General features: G+C 38.7%; 1 protein-coding gene across 2 annotated transcripts; it reads left to right on the top strand.

The window, feature by feature from the left end:
- The first annotated feature begins 665 nt into the window (after positions 1-665).
- LOC119781158 lies at positions 666-18,782 on the top strand. Of its 2 annotated transcripts, none has more exons than XM_038281540.1 (11): positions 666-745; positions 8,124-8,262; positions 8,342-8,416; positions 8,499-8,870; positions 9,025-9,120; positions 9,203-9,432; positions 9,664-9,812; positions 10,089-10,111; positions 18,293-18,388; positions 18,580-18,640; positions 18,717-18,782. In XM_038281540.1, exons 1-10 carry the CDS (start codon positions 683-685, stop codon positions 18,609-18,611), a joined length of 1,275 nt encoding a protein of 424 aa, XP_038137468.1. In that variant the 5' UTR covers positions 666-682; the 3' UTR covers positions 18,612-18,640; positions 18,717-18,782. The 2 variants fall into 2 exon arrangements, with proteins under 2 accessions (XP_038137468.1, XP_038137467.1); XM_038281539.1 differs by lacking the exon at positions 666-745 and adding an exon at positions 4,608-4,744.
- The last annotated feature ends 2,235 nt before the right edge of the window (positions 18,783-21,017 follow it).

Below are 21,017 nucleotides of genomic sequence, written 5' to 3'. Positions count from 1 at the left end.
GTTGACAAAATGATCATGGGTTACGATCGGATGTGTTTTATTTGGAAATCTACCGGATCCTTTGTGCATTTAACTTCCTGTTTGGTGCGATCTCATTGATGGGTTTTGACCAGGTTTTGACCAAAGAGGAACTCCTTTCTGCTTGCTTGTTGGAATCATTAACTGCTTTAAAAAATATTATTTCTATTATTATTATTATTACTATGCTTTTCAAATAATTATTCTTTATTGGATTGTCAGCGAAAATTAAAAAGAAAGAAAGAAATCTTAATGTTTTGACTTCGGATGCATTTTGACGCTGTCACGAAGAAGAAGAAGAAGAAGGCTGAGGGAGAAGTGAAAGAAGAGGAAAGCACTATTTATTTATCTTCAGAATACAAAATTAAAAAATAGAATTTAATAGATGTAAAACAGTGTCGCTACATACTCATGAACAGTAGGTGGCGGTATGCACCTTAAAGTTGCTTGCGATCCGCCATGATAGAAAAAAAGAAGAAGAAGAAGAAGAAGAAGAAGAAGAAGAAGAAGAAGAAGAAGAAGAAGAAGAAGAAGAAGAAGAAGAAGAAGAAGAAGAAGAAGAAGAAGAAGAAGAAGAAGAAGAAGAAGAAGAAGAAGAAGAAGAAGAAGAAGAAGAAGAAGAAGAAAAAAAGAAAAAGAAGAAGGAAAAAAAAAAAAGATAAGAATGGATCGTCTTCATCCGGAAGATGCTATTTTCCTGGCAGATGCGTTCCTGGATGAGTACAAGGTAGGCTAAGTAACATTGTTTGCTAAACTGAAAACACTCCAAGCAAAGTGCAACTATACAGTAAACTACCTGGTTCATACATTTACATTCAATGTTATACACACACGCTGTTTTGTTTTGTTTGTTTGTTGCTCCAAAGCGCCTTTTTTGCACACGGCCAGCAAGTTTAATTAAATATTGTCAAAATGTGTCACTTTTATTTTTAATGAAGACAGAGTTTTCTAGATTTGTCAGTACAGTTCAGGACTTCAATTAACAGAACTATTTTTTTCCAATTTAATATACAACATTTTTTTATCCAGCTTATTCCTAGCCCCAACGAGTCGTTGCGTGAAATATGCGACCGATTTCCGGTTCGACCGGAACCGGCGTTCATTTGCATGCTAGATATTCGTGCTACTCCACTTTTTGCGAACCTTTTAGGTAAAATATGTGGGGAAATCAGCTGTCTAATCTCACACAGGACAACGTTAAAATCCTTCTGCCTCGTGCAACAGAGGAGGTGGAGGATATGCAAATCTGGCCAAAATACCAAACAGTAGCATTATTAGCAAAGTTAGCCACTTAGCTCTGTCACATCTGACTGAAGCAATGAGCAATCTTAGAAGCTTCAAGGGTTATCACTACTTACATGATGATGACGATCAGGGGAGGATCTAGGATTCTAGGAGATCATGGGCTTAGCCCCGAGGGTGAAGATGAGCGTTTAGACTTTCTGCTAAATCCCGTTCTAATGTAAAATATGACAGATTACTGGATTAAAGAAATTTCTAGTATACTATATGCTATCACACATAACAATTCCAGCTCCATAACATGGGAAGAAATTCATTTACCTGCAAGTCTTTAACTGTGTTTATTTATTTCTTCAACAACAAGCTCTGTGGAGACATTTGATCATTATTTGCTAAAGTTATGAAGGGGAAAGCATATATTTTAGCCACCTGATATAATCTGCTCCCCCATAACATGGGAAAAATTAAACAAATCCTGTGAATTTTGAAACTGTCATTATTTTTCTATATTATGTTTGAAACATTTATTATTTTATATTTTGAAATCTTAAATAGTTAATAAAAATATGTCAATTCTCAATTCAAAATGTCTGGAATAGCATTACTTCAGACATTTTGAATTGAGAAAGCTCTCTGGATGGAAAACGAAACATCTTCAAACTTGGAAAACAAAGTCCGGCTGTTTTGGTTTTAACTTTTCTTTTGAAATATATTTGTAAATTGTTAGATAAACATTTAAACAGAAAATAAATTTAATAAATATCATCAAAGGGGAAACGGATTATATCAGGTGGCTAAAATATACGATTTCCCTCTCATAACTTTGGCAAATAATGATTTAATGTCACTAAATCCACAGGATTTGTTGTTGATGATGAGAGGAATAAACACAGTTAAAGATTTGTAGGTGAATTAATTTCTTCCCATGTTATGGAGGAGGATGGAATATTCCAGGCAGCTGAAATATCCATTCTCTCCTCTCCTCCTCCCATATGTTTAGGAAATAAACAGCAACTGTTTCCAAATTCTCAAAAAATGTTATGTTTGATAGCATGTAGTATACTAGAAATTTCTTTAATCCAGTAATCTGTCATATTTTACATTAGAACGGGATTTACCAGAAAGTCTACTCTCTCATCTTTTCTGGAAATCTTAATTTTTGTGTCCTGCTATCAGCCAGTTTCCATTCTCTTATATCAGCAGTGAAAAATCATGAATACTTCTGACTTTTATTTCTGTCAGGCTTAACTGACAGAAGTTGGAAAAAGACAGATTCTCTTGGCGTTTAAAAAATAACACAAAACAGCTTAAAAGGACCTCGTCTATTTATTTATTTTACAGGAGGAGGAGGAAAAAAAAAAGAAAAGAAAAAGATAAGAATGGATCGTCTTGATCTGGAAGATGCTATTTTCCTGGCAGATGCGTTCCTGGATGAGTACAAGGTAGGCTAAGTAACATTATTTTCGAGGTGCTAAACTGAAAACACTCCAAACAAAGTGCAACTATACCGTAAACTACCTGGTTCATACATTTACATTCAATGTTATACACATCGTGTCTACCAGACACGCTGTTTTGTTTTGTTTGTTTGTTTATTTTTTCGCTCTGGCCGTCTACTTTCCATTAAAATCCTATGGAGTTTTGCGCTCGGGACTGGGCTCCAAAGCGCCTTTTTTGCACACGGCCAGCATGTTTAATTAAATATTGTCAAAATGTGTCACTTTTATTTTTAATGAAGACAGAGTTTTCTAGATTTGTCAGTACAGTACAGGACTTCAATTAACAGAACTATTTTTTTCCAATTTAATATACAACATTTTTTTATCCAGCTTATTCCTAGCCCCAACGAGTCGTTGCGTGAAATATGCGACCGATTTCCGGTTCGACCGGAACCGGCGTTCATTTGCATGCTAGATATTCGTGCTACTCCACTTTTTGCGAACCTTTTAGGTAAAATATGTGGGGAAATCAGCTGTCTAATCTCACACAGGACAACGTTAAAATCCTTCTGCCTCGTGCAACAGAGGAGGTGGAGGATATGCAAATCTGGCCAAAATACCAAACAGTAGCATTATTAGCAACGTTAGCCACTTAGCTCTGTCACATCTGACTGAAGCAATGAGCAATCTTAGAAGCTTCAAGGGTTATCACTACTTACATGATGATGACGATCAGGGGAGGATCTAGGATTCTAGGAGATCATGGGCTTAGCCCCGAGGGTGAAGATGAGCGTTTAGACTTTCTGCTAAATCCCGTTCTAATGTAAAATATGACAGATTACTGGATTAAAGAAATTTCTAGTATACTATATGCTATCACACATAACAATTCCAGCTCCATAACATGGGAAGAAATTCATTTACCTGCAAGTCTTTAACTGTGTTTATTTATTTCTTCAACAACAAGCTCTGTGGAGACATTTGATCATTATTTGCTAAAGTTATGAAGGGGAAAGCATATATTTTAGCCACCTGATATAATCTGCTCCCCCATAACATGGGAAAAATTAAACAAATCCTGTGAATTTTGAAACTGTCATTATTTTTCTATATTATGTTTGAAACATTTATTATTTTATATTTTGAAATCTTAAATAGTTAATAAAAATATGTCAATTCTCAATTCAAAATGTCTGGAATAGCATTACTTCAGACATTTTGAATTGAGAAAGCTCTCTGGATGGAAAACGAAACATCTTCAAACTTGGAAAACAAAGTCCGGCTGTTTTGGTTTTAACTTTTCTTTTGAAATATATTTGTAAATTGTTAGATAAACATTTAAACAGAAAATAAATTTAATAAATATCATCAAAGGGGAAACGGATTATATCAGGTGGCTAAAATATACGATTTCCCTCTCATAACTTTGGCAAATAATGATTTAATGTCACTAAATCCACAGGATTTGTTGTTGATGATGAGAGGAATAAACACAGTTAAAGATTTGTAGGTGAATTAATTTCTTCCCATGTTATGGAGGAGGATGGAATATTCCAGGCAGCTGAAATATCCATTCTCTCCTCTCCTCCTCCCATATGTTTAGGAAATAAACAGCAACTGTTTCCAAATTCTCAAAAAATGTTATGTTTGATAGCATGTAGTATACTAGAAATTTCTTTAATCCAGTAATCTGTCATATTTTACATTAGAACGGGATTTACCAGAAAGTCTACTCTCTCATCTTTTCTGGAAATCTTAATTTTTGTGTCCTGCTATCAGCCAGTTTCCATTCTCTTATATCAGCAGTGAAAAATCATGAATACTTCTGACTTTTATTTCTGTCAGGCTTAACTGACAGAAGTTGGAAAAAGACAGATTCTCTTGGCGTTTAAAAAATAACACAAAACAGCTTAAAAGGACCTCGTCTATTTATTTATTTTACAGGAGGAGGAGGAAAAAAAAAAGAAAAGAAAAAGATAAGAATGGATCGTCTTGATCTGGAAGATGCTATTTTCCTGGCAGATGCGTTCCTGGATGAGTACAAGGTAGGCTAAGTAACATTATTTTCGAGGTGCTAAACTGAAAACACTCCAAACAAAGTGCAACTATACCGTAAACTACCTGGTTCATACATTTACATTCAATGTTATACACATCGTGTCTACCAGACACGCTGTTTTGTTTTGTTTGTTTGTTTATTTTTTCGCTCTGGCCGTCTACTTTCCATTAAAATCCTATGGAGTTTTGCGCTCGGGACTGGGCTCCAAAGCGCCTTTTTTGCACACGGCCAGCATGTTTAATTAAATATTGTCAAAATGTGTCACTTTTATTTTTAATGAAGACAGAGTTTTCTAGATTTGTCAGTACAGTACAGGACTTCAATTAACAGAACTATTTTTTTCCAATTTAATATACAACATTTTTTTATCCAGCTTATTCCTAGCCCCAACGAGTCGTTGCGTGAAATATGCGACCGATTTCCGGTTCGACCGGAACCGGCGTTCATTTGCATGCTAGATATTCGTGCTACTCCACTTTTTGCGAACCTTTTAGGTAAAATATGTGGGGAAATCAGCTGTCTAATCTCACACAGGACAACGTTAAAATCCTTCTGCCTCGTGCAACAGAGGAGGTGGAGGATATGCAAATCTGGCCAAAATACCAAACAGTAGCATTATTAGCAACGTTAGCCACTTAGCTCTGTCACATCTGACTGAAGCAATGAGCAATCTTAGAAGCTTCAAGGGTTATCACTACTTACATGATGATGACGATCAGGGGAGGATCTAGGATTCTAGGAGATCAGGGGCTTAGCCCCGAGGGTGAAGATGAGCGTTTAGACTTTCTGCTAAATCCCGTTCTAATGTAAAATATGACAGATTACTGGATTAAAGAAATTTCTAGTATACTACATGCTATCACACATAACAATTCCAGCTCCATAACATGGGAAGAAATTCATTTACCTGCAAGTCTTTAACTGTGTTTATTTATTTCTTCAACAACAAGCTCTGTGGAGACATTTGATTATTATTTACCAAAGTTATGAAGGGGAAATCATATATTTACATAACATGGGAAAAATTAAACAAATCCTGTGAATTTTGAAACTGTCATTATTTTTCTATATTATGTTTGAAACATTTATTGTTTTATATTTTGAAATCTTAAATAGTTAATAAAAATATGTCAATTCTCAATTCAAAATGTCTGGAATAGCATTACTTCAGACATTTTGAATTGAGAAAGCTCTCTGGATGGAAAACGAAACATCTTCAAACTTGGAAAACAAAGTCCGGCTGTTTTGGTTTGAACTTTTCTTTTCAAATATATTTGTAAATTGTTAGATAAACATTAAAACAGAAAAGAAATTTCATAAAGATCATCAAAGGGGAAACGGATTATATCAGGTGGCTAAAATATACGATTTCCCTCTCATAACTTTGGCAAATAATGATTTAATGTCACTAAATCCACAGGATTTGTTGTTGATGATGAGAGGAATAAACACAGTTAAAGATTTGTAGGTGAATTAATTCCTTCCCATGTTATGGAGGAGGAACGGAATATTCCAGGCAGCTGAAATATCCATTCTCTCCTCTTCTCCTCCCATATGTTTAGGAAATAAACAGCAACTGTTTCCAAATTCTCAAAAAATGTTATGTTTGATAGCATGTAGTATACTAGAAATTTATTTAATCCAGTAATCTGTCATATTTTATATTAGAACGGGATTTAGCAGAAAGTCTACTCTCTAATCTTTTCTGGAAATCTTAATTTTTGTGTCCTGCTTTCAGCCAGTTTCCGTTCTCTTATATCAGCAGTGAAAAATGATAAATACTTCTGACTTTTATTTCTGTCAGGCTTAACTGACAGAAGTTGGAAAAAGACAGATTCTCTTGGCGTTTAAAAAATAACACAAAACAGCTTAAAAGGACGTCGTCTATGTATTTATTTTACAATTTTATAGACAACAGCTGCTGATTGAACTGGATGTTACAACATTGACATGAATGAAAATGGTCCCATCCGCCATCATGCGTGCTCCCACAAGGGGAACAGAATTTTATACAACTCCAGGACAAAGAACGTCTGGAAGTCAGTCAGAGCTTCACATACCTGGGACATCAGTCTGTTTAGCTACAGCTAGTGGGGACTTCTTCTGCACAGGAATGCTACAGGCTGCTTTCCTGCCTTTGCTGCCACTCTCTGGTGAATTCCAGTACTGAACATTTTACTCCGATCAGCTCAGAAGCGAGATCCGGGGCTCTTGGGGAAACATCCGGGGCTGCAGCCCAAGTAGCCACACCCTAGATCCGCCACTGATGACGATGATAATAGTAATGATGATGATGATAGTACATTTGATTTGAAAAGCACCTTTTCAGAGCACCCCAAGGACAGTGTACAGATCAGATAAAACATTAAAAACAGTATGGTAAACACAAAAAAACACGAAACATAACAGGTACCACATAAAACAACACTGTATTGGATCATTATTAATAATAGTAATAATAAGAGTGTCTGTACAGAAGAGTTTACAGTACAGAGATTGGGAATTCCAGACATAGGAAGCAGGGTACCACAGTAATAAGCTTGGTCTTGTTTTGTTGACAGAGGTGGGATACAGTTGTTTACTAAGCAGCAGATGTAATTTATTATTGTTTTGTTATTATTAGTATGGTGGTGAATTTTGTTATTATTAGCAAAATGCGACCATTTGGTCACAGAGTGGAGTCCTGCAGCCACTCTCTCTTTTAGACGGAGGTGCATGTTCTACACATTGCTCTTGTAACAACAATTTTAACTTTCTCTGGTTGTTAGTACAAACATGAACAGCAAGATGTTCCTGAAATGTGCAAGGACATTTTTCTGGGGCAAATCATTGAGAGGTTATTCAATTTCAATTCAATTCAATTCACTTTATTTATATAGCGCCAAATTCACAACACATGTCATTTCAAGGCACTTTACAGTACAACCAGATCATCCAGTCAAATTGATACAAAGTTTGCTATCTAAGGAAAACCAGTTGATTGCATCGACTCATTGACTCAAATACAATCCCTCACACTAAGCATGCTTGTAGCGACAGTGGAGAGGAAAAACTCCCTTTTAACAGGAAGAAACCTCCAGCAGATGGCGGCTCAGTGTGAGCGGCCATCTGCTGAGGCTGACTGGGGTTCAAATGTTATAAATACTGTTGTTAAAATGTTACAATAAGCTGCCAGTAGAAACAACAGTTTACACTGTCAATGTCAATGGCTAAGTGCTGTTTCCGCTATCTCACAGGAAGTAGATCGCATAAACACTTTTACAAATGTTAGTTCAGGAATAAGGTGGATATAATGCAATATTTATAAATGACAATAATAACCTTGTGTTGTTGTTGTTTGTTCTGTGGCTCAATTGTTTATTTAGGTAGATCAGCATGTACACACAAAAGGACGCTCAAAAAAATCAACAAAGTCGTTTGTTTGGTTGGACGAGGACAAAGAAGGTCAATCTCTGCCAAAAAGAAGTAGAGCTGGAGAGAAGAGAAAACGTGCTTCAGTCACTGGTTGGTTATTGTTTTTTCATCAGTAGTTGTATTCATTCTTCATTGATCAAGTTTTAAATAGTTATTCATACTTTTGCAGTGTCCCCAGTAAGCGTAACTCCCTCCTGTGCTCCATCTACTGATACAACTGGAGAAACCGCAACCAACAATTTAGGTTTTGTCTCCTTTAATACTTGTTTCCTTATTTGTTATGTGGTGATTGCCCAGATTTACCATGGCCTTCTCTTTTAATACAGACTCCCTCCTTCAAGATGTCCAAGACCTCTTGGGAAGTGGTGCTGAACAACCTCTCCCCTCACACTGGATGAACAGGCAAACTTCCTCTCTGCACAATTGGACAGTGATGAGGCCCTTCATGGTGAACAATATGTTGTCATCTGAGAAGCCCAAGGAGGGGGTTTGCCATCACTGTGGGCACAAGGCCGCAGTTGTGATGTGTAGGGACTGTTTACCCCGATCACTGTACTGCACAACCTGTGATCTCTCCACACATGAGACCTTGGTGCTGCATAACAGAGCATCCACGGTGGAGGGGTTCTTCAAACACCTGCCACCATCCACTTTTGTCCAGCAGCATGAAGGAGGGAAGTTCTCTTATCAAGAGAAAGGTATTTTTACATTATATAGACTGGTTTACATTTTACAGAAGCCCTGATTTACTCCAACAAACATGCTGGATAATGTTTTGTTTGATAGAACCAACACCCTTACTGTTGGTGACTGTTTGCTTTCAGTGACACTACTAAAATTCTGCTCTCCTAGATTGCCTGTTACCAATTGTTGCTCCCTGCTGCGACTGCTCCACTGGTCAAACAACATTTTCCAAGGGAAGACAAGTTATTTTGATTGGAATGAATGGTAACTTTTTTTTTTCTTCATATTGTTTTTTTATTCATTTACTTATTTTTAAGAGATAATTATTTTTTCTCTGAAATTTCAGGAAGATACAACCTCTTCCTTCCGTTGGTGAATTGCTCTTGCGGAAAAACCTTGCCAGTGACTATAAATGACCTGGTTGACAGTGGTTACTGGCCAGCCACCGCCAATTTTGAGACCTTATACATGGTGGACTTGTTCACCACGTATGAGGATCTAAAGGTTTCTGCCCCAGGGATGTCGCGACAGGCTTTTGTAAGCATGCTCCAGTGTCGAACCAAACTCTTTGGGCGAGTGAGTAGATTCATTATTCAAGTTATCTTGCTTGGATCCCCTTTTAAATAACTGATTCATCATTAGAACTTTTGCTTACATTTGCAAAGTTTTAGCACACATTTCTTGATTGAGCTATTTCTTTCACCATGACCAGGGCTTAAAGCCAACCTTTAACACATCGTCAGCTGTGTATTAATAACTGTAGGGTTACTGACTGTTTTTGTGTTGTTTTTTCACTTTTGCTCCCAGAGTGGTAAGATATGCGGGGACACAATGCAGAGGGCCTTCCTCGAATGGGCCAATGCCAAAATTGAGATTGACAAGCTGTCCCAAGTGCAGCATTTTCAGTGCCAGCCCACCACCAACTCCACCATCCAGCCCACCACCAGCTCCACCATCCAGCCCACCACCAGCTCCACCATCCAGCCCACCACCAGCTCCACCATCCAGCCCACCACCAGCTCCACCATCCAGCCCACCACCAGCTCCACCATCCAGCCCACCACCAGCTCCACCATCCAGCCCACCACCAGCTCCACCATCCAGCCCACCAACCAGCCCATCATCCAGCCCACCACCAGCTCCACCATCCAGCCCACCACCAGCTCCATCATCCAGCCCACCACCAGCTCCACCATCCAGCCCACCACCAGCTCCACCATCCAGCCCACCAACCAGCCCATCATCCAGTCATGCAGTAGGTGTTTGGAGCCTCATTTGTAGCTGTATAGAAATCACTTCACAGTGTTTATCGATTATTTAGCCTGATGTTTATTTTAAAAGAAAGAAGCTATGATATCCACCCAATGCATCGCTATGGTTTCACTACATTCATGACAATGCATTTCTCCTCTGTGACGGGTGGTACTCCCCCGCATGCTTCTCACACACATGCCCTCAGTTAGGCATCTGCTCAGCCCCGTTATCTACACTTCCTAAGCTCTCTCACCAGCTGCCGTCGTCACTATTGGACCTCTTGGTCTGAGTGACCCTGAGGCCTGTACTACAAAGGAGGATTTGAGCTTATCGAGATAACCTCAAGATTTTTTTTTTTTTTTTTTTTTTTCACAGATCAAAATAAAAACTCAGAATACACCAATAGAATAAAATAAAAAATAAAAAATGTGATGGAGTGTGACAGAAACCCTTTAGGGCTTATACCAAAGGCCACACCCGTAAACCAACAAAATATCAGGCAGCTCACATTATGAAAGTCCTTTCAGAGAAAACAGAATAGACATGTACAGTAACATTATTTTTACATTTTAGCATTCAGATTTCAGGGGGTCAAATTTTTGTAAAATCATACATCACTGTCTTTTTGGATAACAGTATTTTTTTCAAAGACTTTCTACCATTTATTTCTGAAGATTCCAAATATTTTCCATATTCATTCCATAATTTTGCACCACGATGCCGAAAAGAAAATTGCACTTGAGTTTTAATACTTAACGGTAAATGAAAAGACAAAGCTTGTCTAGTATTATAAGAATGCACTTGGCAGTTCTTAACAAAATATTTCTTGAAAGTATCAGGAGACTGACCTTGTTTTATCATAAAAACAAAGGTACATGTTTGATAAATATTAATTTCAAAAATATTCAACAGCTGTAATTTGGAAAAAAGAGGAGCACTAGCTGCATCAACTTTAGAGAATTTTGCTAAGCGAACAAAAGCTTTTTGCAAAAGTAGTATTTTTTTAAGATAACTAGGAAATGTACTTGCCCAAACAATATTACAGTATGACAGGTATGGATAGATTAATGAATAATATAGAGTTAACATCACTTTATTGTGAACAAAATTTCTAATCCCTCTCAAAATACCTAGAGATTTAGTGACTTTTTCGCAGACTGTACCAATTTGTTCTCTCCAAAGGAGTTTGTCGTCAAGTTGTCGTCAAGATTAATGCTGGGTTTTCCATTCTATGACTGTGGTTCACTTTTTACTAGGGATGCATGATATAATCGGCCCCCTATCTGTATCGGCCTTAAACTGAATATCGGACATCGGCCACCCCACCGATATTTAACCCGATATTTGATCAGCTTCTGAGTTTCTAAAGTCTAAAAAAAAAGTCTGTAAAAAAATTCTTTTTTACAGACTTAAAAATACATAAAAATATCACAATATCTTCATATGCTGATATATTGCCATTTAAAAACACCATATCAATCTCTTTTACTAATGAAATATTGCTATATGTCATCGTTATGCTACGAAATCCCCCGAAAATTCACAAAATTTTGCCATATTTTTATATGTTGATACATTGACGCGGTATCGATCTATTTTACTAACAAAATCTCACGAGAATTTGCAAAATATCACGAGAGTTTGTAACAGAACGATGAAATTTCACGAGATTATGAAAGTAAAATAGATCGATACCGCGTTTTTAAAAATCTATTTGATATCAGCATATGAAAATATATTTGAGTATATTATTTTTCAAAGTGTTAGAAATGGATAACAAAACTGCTATTTTCAATGACTACTTATTTTTATCCAGCTTTAACATCAGTATCGATATCGGTTATCGGCTACATGAGTTTTAAAATATCGGCATATCGGATATCGGCCAAAATCCCAATATCGTGCATCCCTACTTTTTACTGGGATACATCACCATGTCACTTATGCTGAATGGCCAACTTGGTCCATTGCAGGTGATGTTCCAGACTGAGATCACCAGGTAGAAAAGTTATGCCTCCTGACCAATCATTCTCTTGGGAAATTACATTGCCATGACACTGTGAGCACACAACATGGTCAAATCAGCTGACAGAGGGTCAGTTCCTCAGATGAAAAGGTATCTCTGATATACCCTGCGTACTCGAACTGGGCGATATGGACCAAAAGTCATATCTTGATATATTTAGGCTGAATATCGAAATACGATATATATCCCGATATTTGTATCGCAAAGTGAGAGCAAATATTTAGTTACAGTCAGAGCCAAATATGACATTACAAGTAGGTTCATTATGAGTTAATGCTCAGGTCTTCAAAGAACGATAAAATGCAAACAGAAATACTGTATGTAATAATACACAGAAATAAATATAACAACCCTAGTAAAGTTATCATTTATATAAAAAGACAAAACAAACAAATATTGAACTTTATATGTTGATATCTGCGATATGGTCTAATTCCATATCTTATTTGGCGATATATTGATATATTTTTCATATCGATATATCGCCTAGCCGTACTGTGTTAGCCTGGTACATCAGCCTGACTAACGCCATGTGTGAGATACACGGCAAGTCAGTCTGGGTTCCCTCCACTGGAGACTGATTTCCAATGCTAGACGAGAGGCGGGACTAACAGGAGGAAGTGAACCGGAGAGAGAACCAATCAGAGGTGACTGTAGCTGGCGTAGTTTGGCACTCTGTTGCTATGGCGACGCCGGAAGTCAGTGTTTACACATTGTTTTTCTCTATATATAATGTAATTTTCTTGCGTATATTAACATAGAATGTCTGGTTTAATTGTTATAAATACTCTGTTACATGTTAGCATTGTTTATTGCCGAAATACAAATATGAGAAAGCGTTTGTGTCGCACATCATGTGACTATGACCCAGAAGCTGTTAGTTAAGCACCAAAACAGAGCAGAAGCGGTGGAGACATCGTAGGAGTTTTACCTTCTGTTAATAATTCTGCTGCTGCGCTGTGATTGGTCCGGTCATTTTTTGACCGGAGTGGAAATCATTTCCCAGTGGAGGGAACCCAGACTGACTTGCCGTGTATCTCATACATGGCGATAGTCAGGCTGGTGTACCAGGCTACTACTGCGTACACACCAAACGAGATTTGGCGTCAGAGACGCCTGATGCCCAGTTAGACGCTGGGTCACTAAAAAGTCAGACGCTTGATTCTCAGCGTTTTAATGCCCCCGACACGTGTCGAGGGATGTCCAGGAAGGCGCACTCGACGCGCGTCAGGAGGAGCCCCTCCTCTTTTTTTCCTTTCACTGGTCAGTTTGCACAATGATGGACGCAGGCTCACCAGATGATTCCAGCTGTTCTGAGTGTGATGAGTTTCATCATTTACTCCAGGAGCTGCACTGGTGCTTTCAGCCATCTGATCCAGCCCAGTTTAACAACCCACTATCCCGATGTAGGGCAGTGTTATAAACCCAGTACATCCAATCGGCACAGCAGGTCATCAAACCGCCACCAGAAACCGGGACCGGTTATGGTTCATCCTCTGTCTTCAGAGAGAGAGGAGATTCCCCTGGTTGTTCAGGGTGTGTCCCCGTCCTGTCATAAAATGTGTGTCGGTGTCATGACATTGAGTTTCTCTGATTGGCTGATTTTCCAACTCCGGCGTATTCTGCCCATGGCGCATGTAACTCACGTCAAATGCTCAAAAATCAACACATGAAACGCATCTAGATGCGCCATGCCCGACTTGCGTAATGTGCCGCAGGGTTTTTGTCGCCTCCTCGTTGCACATCGGCCATTGACTTTGCATGTAAACCTGACGCTCTTGACACCCAAATTGCGTTCGGTGTGTAATCACCGATAGCCTATATGTGGGAATAGAGAGAGAGACAGAGATCAATACATAATTATTATTTGGTCATTTTAAAGCCTATATCTATTAATCTATAAAGTTTTCTTAAAGATGTTCATCTAAAAACTGCCAATCCCAGGGGTCTGACGTTCCTTGAAAGCTTGCTTCAGATTGACCCTTTCATGAGGTGCATTTGGACAGAGAGGTTCTAGGAACGCAGATCCTGTAACTACCCGTCTAGAGTTTAGTTATAAGAACTACCCTTCCCCATCAGTTTGTGTTCGCACATGAGGGAGGACCTTGATAGGAACCATGTTTGACACAATCGTCTGCAACGGTGACAAATTTATGCCCCAGCAGATCTGATACAAAACTGAGGTTTCTCTTTTTTAATTTTTTTATTCAAAGCTGTTTTAAAAGCTAACTTACAAGCTTTTACATCAATAGTTTGTGTTACTGGTTTTTTTCACTGACTTTTCTGTGGGGTGGGGGCCAACTTCCCACAGGACAGCAACCTCAGAGCAGCAGCAGTCGCTGTGGTCTGGAGAAGAGGAGCAGGAGCTGATCTTAATTTGAAATTATGCCATTGGGAAAAAATTTAATAAAATGAAAAGACATGATTAATGTCAGCTTTAACTACCATTATACTAGAGCTGCAGATGTTCTGATTCATCTGTCAAGAATAACCTGTGTTAAACAGTAGGGGTGGAACGGTTCACAAAATCCACGGTTCGGTTCGATTCACGATGTCTGGTCACGGTTTTCGGTTCGGTTCGGTAGATGTTGATTGTTACACCGAAATCCCATAAAGATTTATGAAATTAATGAGAAAATGGATTGTAATTATTTTAAATTATAAGACATTTACATACATTTCCATATGTTTTGCTGCTTTGAATTTAATCATCTGCTTTGAATTTAATCATCTCGCGCATGCTCTCTACCATCTCCAAGGGACTCAGAGGGGAGCGGACGGGAGCCACAGTGGAGGCTGTATGCTTTGCTTTGAGCAGCCGGTCTGGAGCGCAGCGTGGCGGAGCAGGGGTTGCTGATGGAGTATGAGGGATTTCAGGGTTAGCATGACATGTTGGTCATGTTGCTGTTAGCATAAACAAAACGTGTTGCACTTTTATCCACAACTTTCTTTCCGCCGTCATCGTAGGTCACTCTAAATGCAAAGCGCTCCCATGCAGCAGACCTATAAAGTGCTGCTGGCGCGTCTTCCAACTCCTGTTCTTTCCCACTCGCCATTCCGACACAATTCTCCACAACAACTGATTTTTTTCTGCTACACCCGGCTACGCTGCTTCACTTCTTGTTCTTGTTTACTACTGGTGGTTGGCTTTGGTCGCAGTACCGCCACCTTCTGCTCTGGAGTGTAAACGCTTCGCCTATGAGAAAAAGGAGCAGCGCATGAACCGAACGAAACACGCGAATCGAACCGAGACAGACGAACCGAATAGTTCTGATGGTTTTCATAAATCGTCCCATCCCTATTAAACAGTGATGTTGACAATTTAATTGAATAATGAAAACTTGACGTGTCACCTGCACACCTCATGAGAAACTATTTTGACCCAACGCTGCAATGTCTGCAGTCCTGTTTGCAGAACTTCAGCCATCAGTGCATAAAGCTGCCAGTTAACACCTGCTTTTCAGACGTGCTAAATTACATCCAATTTTTTTGTGCCTACTTTCTGTTGCTCGGTTGATAAATCACATTGCCTGTGTTAAGCTGAGTTGTTTGCATAGTCTCCTCACAATATTTTGCATGTTCTAGCAGAAACGCCCAGATGGCATATTCATCTACAGCAGACACACAAAATGGATAGCGGGGCTATTTTGGCCATTAACAGGCGCAAACCTCCTTTTGCCCTCCTTGTAAATCAGCTCCGGCAGATTATGTGTAATAAAGATAGCGCTCGTTTTAGCACGCACAAACCTTCTGTAAGGCAGGGCCTTAGTGTACCCATCACACACCATAAAATTACATGTGGGCAACATGTCAGTTTAGAGAATTACACAAATGTGATTCCTGTCAGAGCCATCCCAAAAAAAAAAAAAAAAAAAAGATTTTGTGAATTTATGCATCTACACAGTCTTATTTGCCGCTCTTCCTGCACTTTGCTGCAGCAACTGTTTCTCTCTGGATTTGATCTTTCAGTTCTTCACATCGTTGAAGAATTATTTTTTGCTTCTTGATAATTAAACACTCTACTATGTTACTGCAGCTTCTGTCATACGCATCCATGTTGATGCCCATTTCATGTGTACGCGTCTGGGAAACCCAGAGTTGACTTCGTGACCATCGTCGTGTGACGGCTTAACATGATCATCATTTGGTTAAGCGAAGCCGGGTAACTAAAGGATATCCTAGGTCTATTGAACCTGGTTAGTATTAGGCCCCTCTTGGGCTGGCTAGTCCAAATAAGTTGGAGCCCTCCACCCAAAATGCCCAGTAAGAAGCTGCAGATGGATCGACTAAACAGCACTGTTCTCCCTCTGTCATCTGATTTTTAAATACCAGCGTTCACCCTCAAAAACTAATCACATGAATGGGGTGCAGGCTTTGGGGGTGTGGAATCGTGAGCCTAAATCAAAATTACTCTCGCACCACCCAGGAGGAAAACCCCCCCCTATACCCTCTGGACAAAAATGCAAGGGGAAACACTGCTTCTGTCTACTGTGTCTATGTGAGCTCCAGCATCCTTTCTTCACCTATTACTCATCTATCGCCAGCACTGTAACCCACAGGGCACTAGGGGTGGGTATTGCCAAAGAAGTCACAATTCGATTCGAATCACGATTCACAGGCCACGATGCGATTCTATCGCGATGCATCACGATACTTGAATTATTGTGATGCATTGCAATATTTTCACTGAACACTGTTAGAAAAAAATACAGCCATTACCAGTGGCTGACTGGCTGAGTATGATCTGGGTAGTGTCTTCCAATTTATAAATAACTGAAAGCAACTGAATTCATACATAGCTGTATTTATTGAAATGACTTTTGGAGGTATTGCAATGAAAACAAATATTACTGTAACTGCTGATGAAGGTTCTCAGTCATCCAGGTCATAGTCATTCCGTAAAAATTCAAAAAATATCCACTGGACTTGGTTTTCAAGATTTGAAGACGTTTAGACATTTGAATTGAGAAAGCTTCCTGGAGAGGTGGCGAAACGTCTTCAAATCTTGAAAACCAAGTCCAGTGGATATTTTTACGGAATTACTGTAACTGAACACAAATATTACTATTGCTGGAGTGGACACATTGACAAAAAGTGCTTAGGATTTATAAAAACTAAGAATAACAAAATAAGGATTACAAGGCAGCGGGCGTCAACATACCCGCAGCGACATCTACTGGACTGGAAGTTTTATTACACTTGTTTTTGGCTGATGTTCGCCAACCATTCATGCAATTTTATTTATTCATTTATTCACATTAATAATCGATACTTGGCATCAAGAATCGATGCAGTAGATCACGAAAATTAGAATCACGATGCACCATCATGACGATTATTTTGCACACCCCTACAGGGCAAACAGGTCCGCTATCCAGTCCACCTATTATAAGATATTTAATGTTAAACTGTAAAGCTTTATTGTTTATTTGCAAAGATTGCCATATTTTGATGTCATGTTGAGTGGGTATGCCATGGACACTAACACACCCCCATAAAAACACAGATATTGGCTTTTGTACTTAGATCTTATAACAATCTGGGAGGTCCTTTTGGTCTTTGTCCCAAGGCACGTCACATCAATGATTTCCAAAAACTATTTTAAATGTGGACAGCACATGTAGCACTTTGTAGCAGTAGTGACAAACTGTGTTAAATGACAATCTTTTTCAAGATAGTTTTTCAAGTTCCGAAGCCCACGTGGTAATATCAATTACAGCAGTGATTCCTACTGGCACATTGGGTACAGAATCTTCATGCTGTACTTAGTAAATTATTCAGTGATACCCTGTGAATTGAAGCATTATCAGACACAACTCCCATCAATATTGAACTTATGGGATGGAGGAAATCTGAGTTGGAGGAACTACATTCATTGTTTTTCCACTTGTCTTCCAGGCTTTTCCTTCAATTGGTCACTTCTTTGTACATCTTATAATCTATAGCCCTTGGTAAAGCAAAAGAATAAAGTGACCCTACAGCATATGGTTGAACAATCCCCAATTGTTGAAATGAGTGCCTTGCTAAAGATTAGAATTTGTATCTTTTTTATCCACTTGTAATGTGACATTATTTATTTGTTGTTGAGTTAGAGGTATTTAGACCAGTATTCATTACTAACAGCTCTTAACTAATACATTTCCTTAATCTCAACAGATATGTCTGAAAAGAAAAAAAAGCAGAAGAAATCTTCAGCCTCAACTGCAGACACATCTACAAGGAGGAAACTGAGGGGGGAAAAATCACCTAGAGGTTATTAAGCTTTCACCTTTTCAAACCAGACTTCAAATACATTGATTCTTTTGCCTTGGACAGATATAGGCTACATGAGTTGTAAATAAGTTGTAAATACTTGTAAATGTGTTGTATAAAAATTGTTTCTAATACTGCACATGGATGAAGATGTGTGACGTCAAACTCGTTTTTGTTTTTTGCTCTTTCAGAATGCAACCATGGGATCCTTACTACCCAGTGAAGGTGGTGATCTGATGTAAAATGCTGAAGGTTAGCGATTAAATACCCCAAGCAATAAAAATCCCAAATTGAAACCCCTTAACCCCCCAACGTTGATATTTTTCAGGGTTTCAAAATGGAGTTGGTGGAGTGGGAGCCATGTTCACCATGGTATGTACAATTTATCATAGTTTTGATTTGAATAACCTCATACTTAGTACTTTAAAACTTCAAGTAATAGCATTGGCATGTATTTGTTGGCAGCTTTGGCTTAGTTTGTGGAAGTGTGTTTGGGTAAGACATTGAATCCACACTTGCTCCCTCTGTAATTGTGTGTGTGAATGTGGGCAAACGGTTAATTGGTCTCGGAAACCTGTCTGTGAACAGTGCTGTATGAATGTGTGTATAAAAGGGTGAATGTCTTGAACGTTGCACTTCAAGAGACTATTCAGTGCTTCATTACTACTACCGTACATTATTACTACAACAGGGTTGTATTTGGGATGTGGCTTACCTCTGATTTATTTATTTATTTTTTTACAAAACTCTTTGCTCAAACCTACATGAGTTATAATGTTGTGCCTGTGGATTCCATGAGATTAATTGAACAGATTATTTGTTCAGAGGGATGTCCTGAGGAAGGGTAAACAACTTAAATGTTGGCCTGTTGATCTCATTGCAAGTGAGAAGAAAGTGTGGGAGCCAGTCCACATTGCTCTCCTTCTTTGATGCACCTTTCTGTCACCAGGTGTGCAAGAGTAATTCCATTGTGGAATCAAAACTGAAAAATAATGGCCTTAACTGAAACATTGCTGTAATTTACTGTTGTTATCAGCTTCGTGTACATGTGTAAACCTACTGAATGAAGAGGTGCTTTGTTGTTCCTCATTACAATTAAATTCAGGATTTTAAAGGAATAGTACACCCAAAACATGATTAGCCTTCATTTTCTACTCACCCCCATGCTGAACAACACTCTGGAGTACTTTTTTTGATATCTCAAATGCATCTGGAGATCTGGGAGGCTTCTTGCTGTCTGCTGACATTCAAATAATGGAGGTCTATGGCGCCCGAGACAGAAAGGTCCATAAAAGTCCACAAAAAACGTGTCAATATTCCTCCATACTGCTCGTCCAATGTATTCCAAGTGTCCTGAGTGGGTAGCATCCAGAATTTACTCGAAACGAAGTCATTTAGAATGTTTTTAGAGCATAAACAGTAGTGTATAGGATTTCCTGAAAGCGCTCGCCAGCGCGTTTATGACGCTACGGAAACCGCGGCAGACCAAACCGGATGAAAGTGCGCATTCAGCTCGGCAAAGAACTCATGCTCTTCCTCAACACTGAAGTCCTCAGACATTTTTCTTTCGTTTTTTCTTTCTTTGCACAGGTAAACAGCACATTTCTTCTTCTACGCTTGCATTATCGTCAGAGCAGACGCTGAATGCGCACTTTCATCTGGTTTGGTCTGCCGGCTTCCGTAGCGTCATGAACGCGCCGGCGTGCGCTTTCAGGAAATCCTATACACTACTGTTTATGCTCTAAAAACATTCTAAATGACTTCGTTTCGAGTAAATTCTGGATGCTACCCACTCAGAACACTTGGAATACATTGGACGAGCAGTATGGAGGAATATTGACACGTTTTTTGTGGACTTTTATGGACCTTTCTGACTCGGGCACCATAGACCTCCATTATTTGAATGTCAGCAGACAGCAAGAAGCCTCCCAGATCTCCAGATGCATTTGAGATATCAAAAAAGTACTCCAGAGTGTTGTTCAGCATGGGGGTGAGTAGAAAATGAAGGCTAATCATGTTTTGGGTGTACTATTCCTTTAATTTTATTCATGGTTGATGTAAATACTGAAATGAATTACAATCTCTTTTTATTACAGTGGGAAAACTTGGCCGCCGCAGTGGGTGAAATCAGAGAACACCAGCAATTAAGAACATTTTCAAAATGTCATTGTTGTATTAAAAAGACTTGACTGTTCGATCTTACTGATGTTTATGGCTTTTTTTGGTTGTGTGGCCTACAATAAAGTTGTGAAATGTATACGTGTGACACTGGGTTGAGGTGTTTAATGTATGCAGTGTGCAGGAAAAATGCCATTGTACAAACATTGATAATAATAATAATGATGATAATAAAAAGACAAAATAGACATAGATAGATAGATAGATAGATAGATAGATAGATAGATAGATAGATAGAGCACTGTGTATGTCATAAGCAGAGACTGTCAATATAGATAGGTCTACAAAAATCACACTGATATTCTTGGCTATTTATTGGAATTTTGAGGTGGAGTAATACCACACCAGCCCATATTCTTACAAGGTGAAAAAATGTAAATAGTTAATAACTCAAACGAGCAAGCAGAAAGGCTTTCCTCTTCTCGAGACGGAGCCGAAGTCACGCCCCTTC

Source organism: Cyprinodon tularosa, unplaced genomic scaffold, assembly GCF_016077235.1.
Source record: "Cyprinodon tularosa strain WSP-4 unplaced genomic scaffold, ASM1607723v1 ctg172, whole genome shotgun sequence".
In the NCBI taxonomy this organism is placed as follows: Eukaryota; Metazoa; Chordata; class Actinopteri; order Cyprinodontiformes; family Cyprinodontidae; genus Cyprinodon; species Cyprinodon tularosa.
This window is presented reverse-complemented; position numbering and strand designations above follow the sequence as displayed.

Coding starts and splice junctions, on each gene's coding strand:
- LOC119781158 (XM_038281540.1), top strand. CDS start 683: ATGGATCGTCTTCATCCGGAAGATGCTATTTTCCTGGCAGATGCGTTC. Junction 746..8,123: donor CGTTCCTGGATGAGTACAAG/GTAGGCTAAGTA, acceptor TTGTTTATTTAG/GTAGATCAGCATGTACACAC. Junction 8,871..9,024: donor GTTCTCTTATCAAGAGAAAG/GTATTTTTACAT, acceptor CTGCTCTCCTAG/ATTGCCTGTTACCAATTGTT.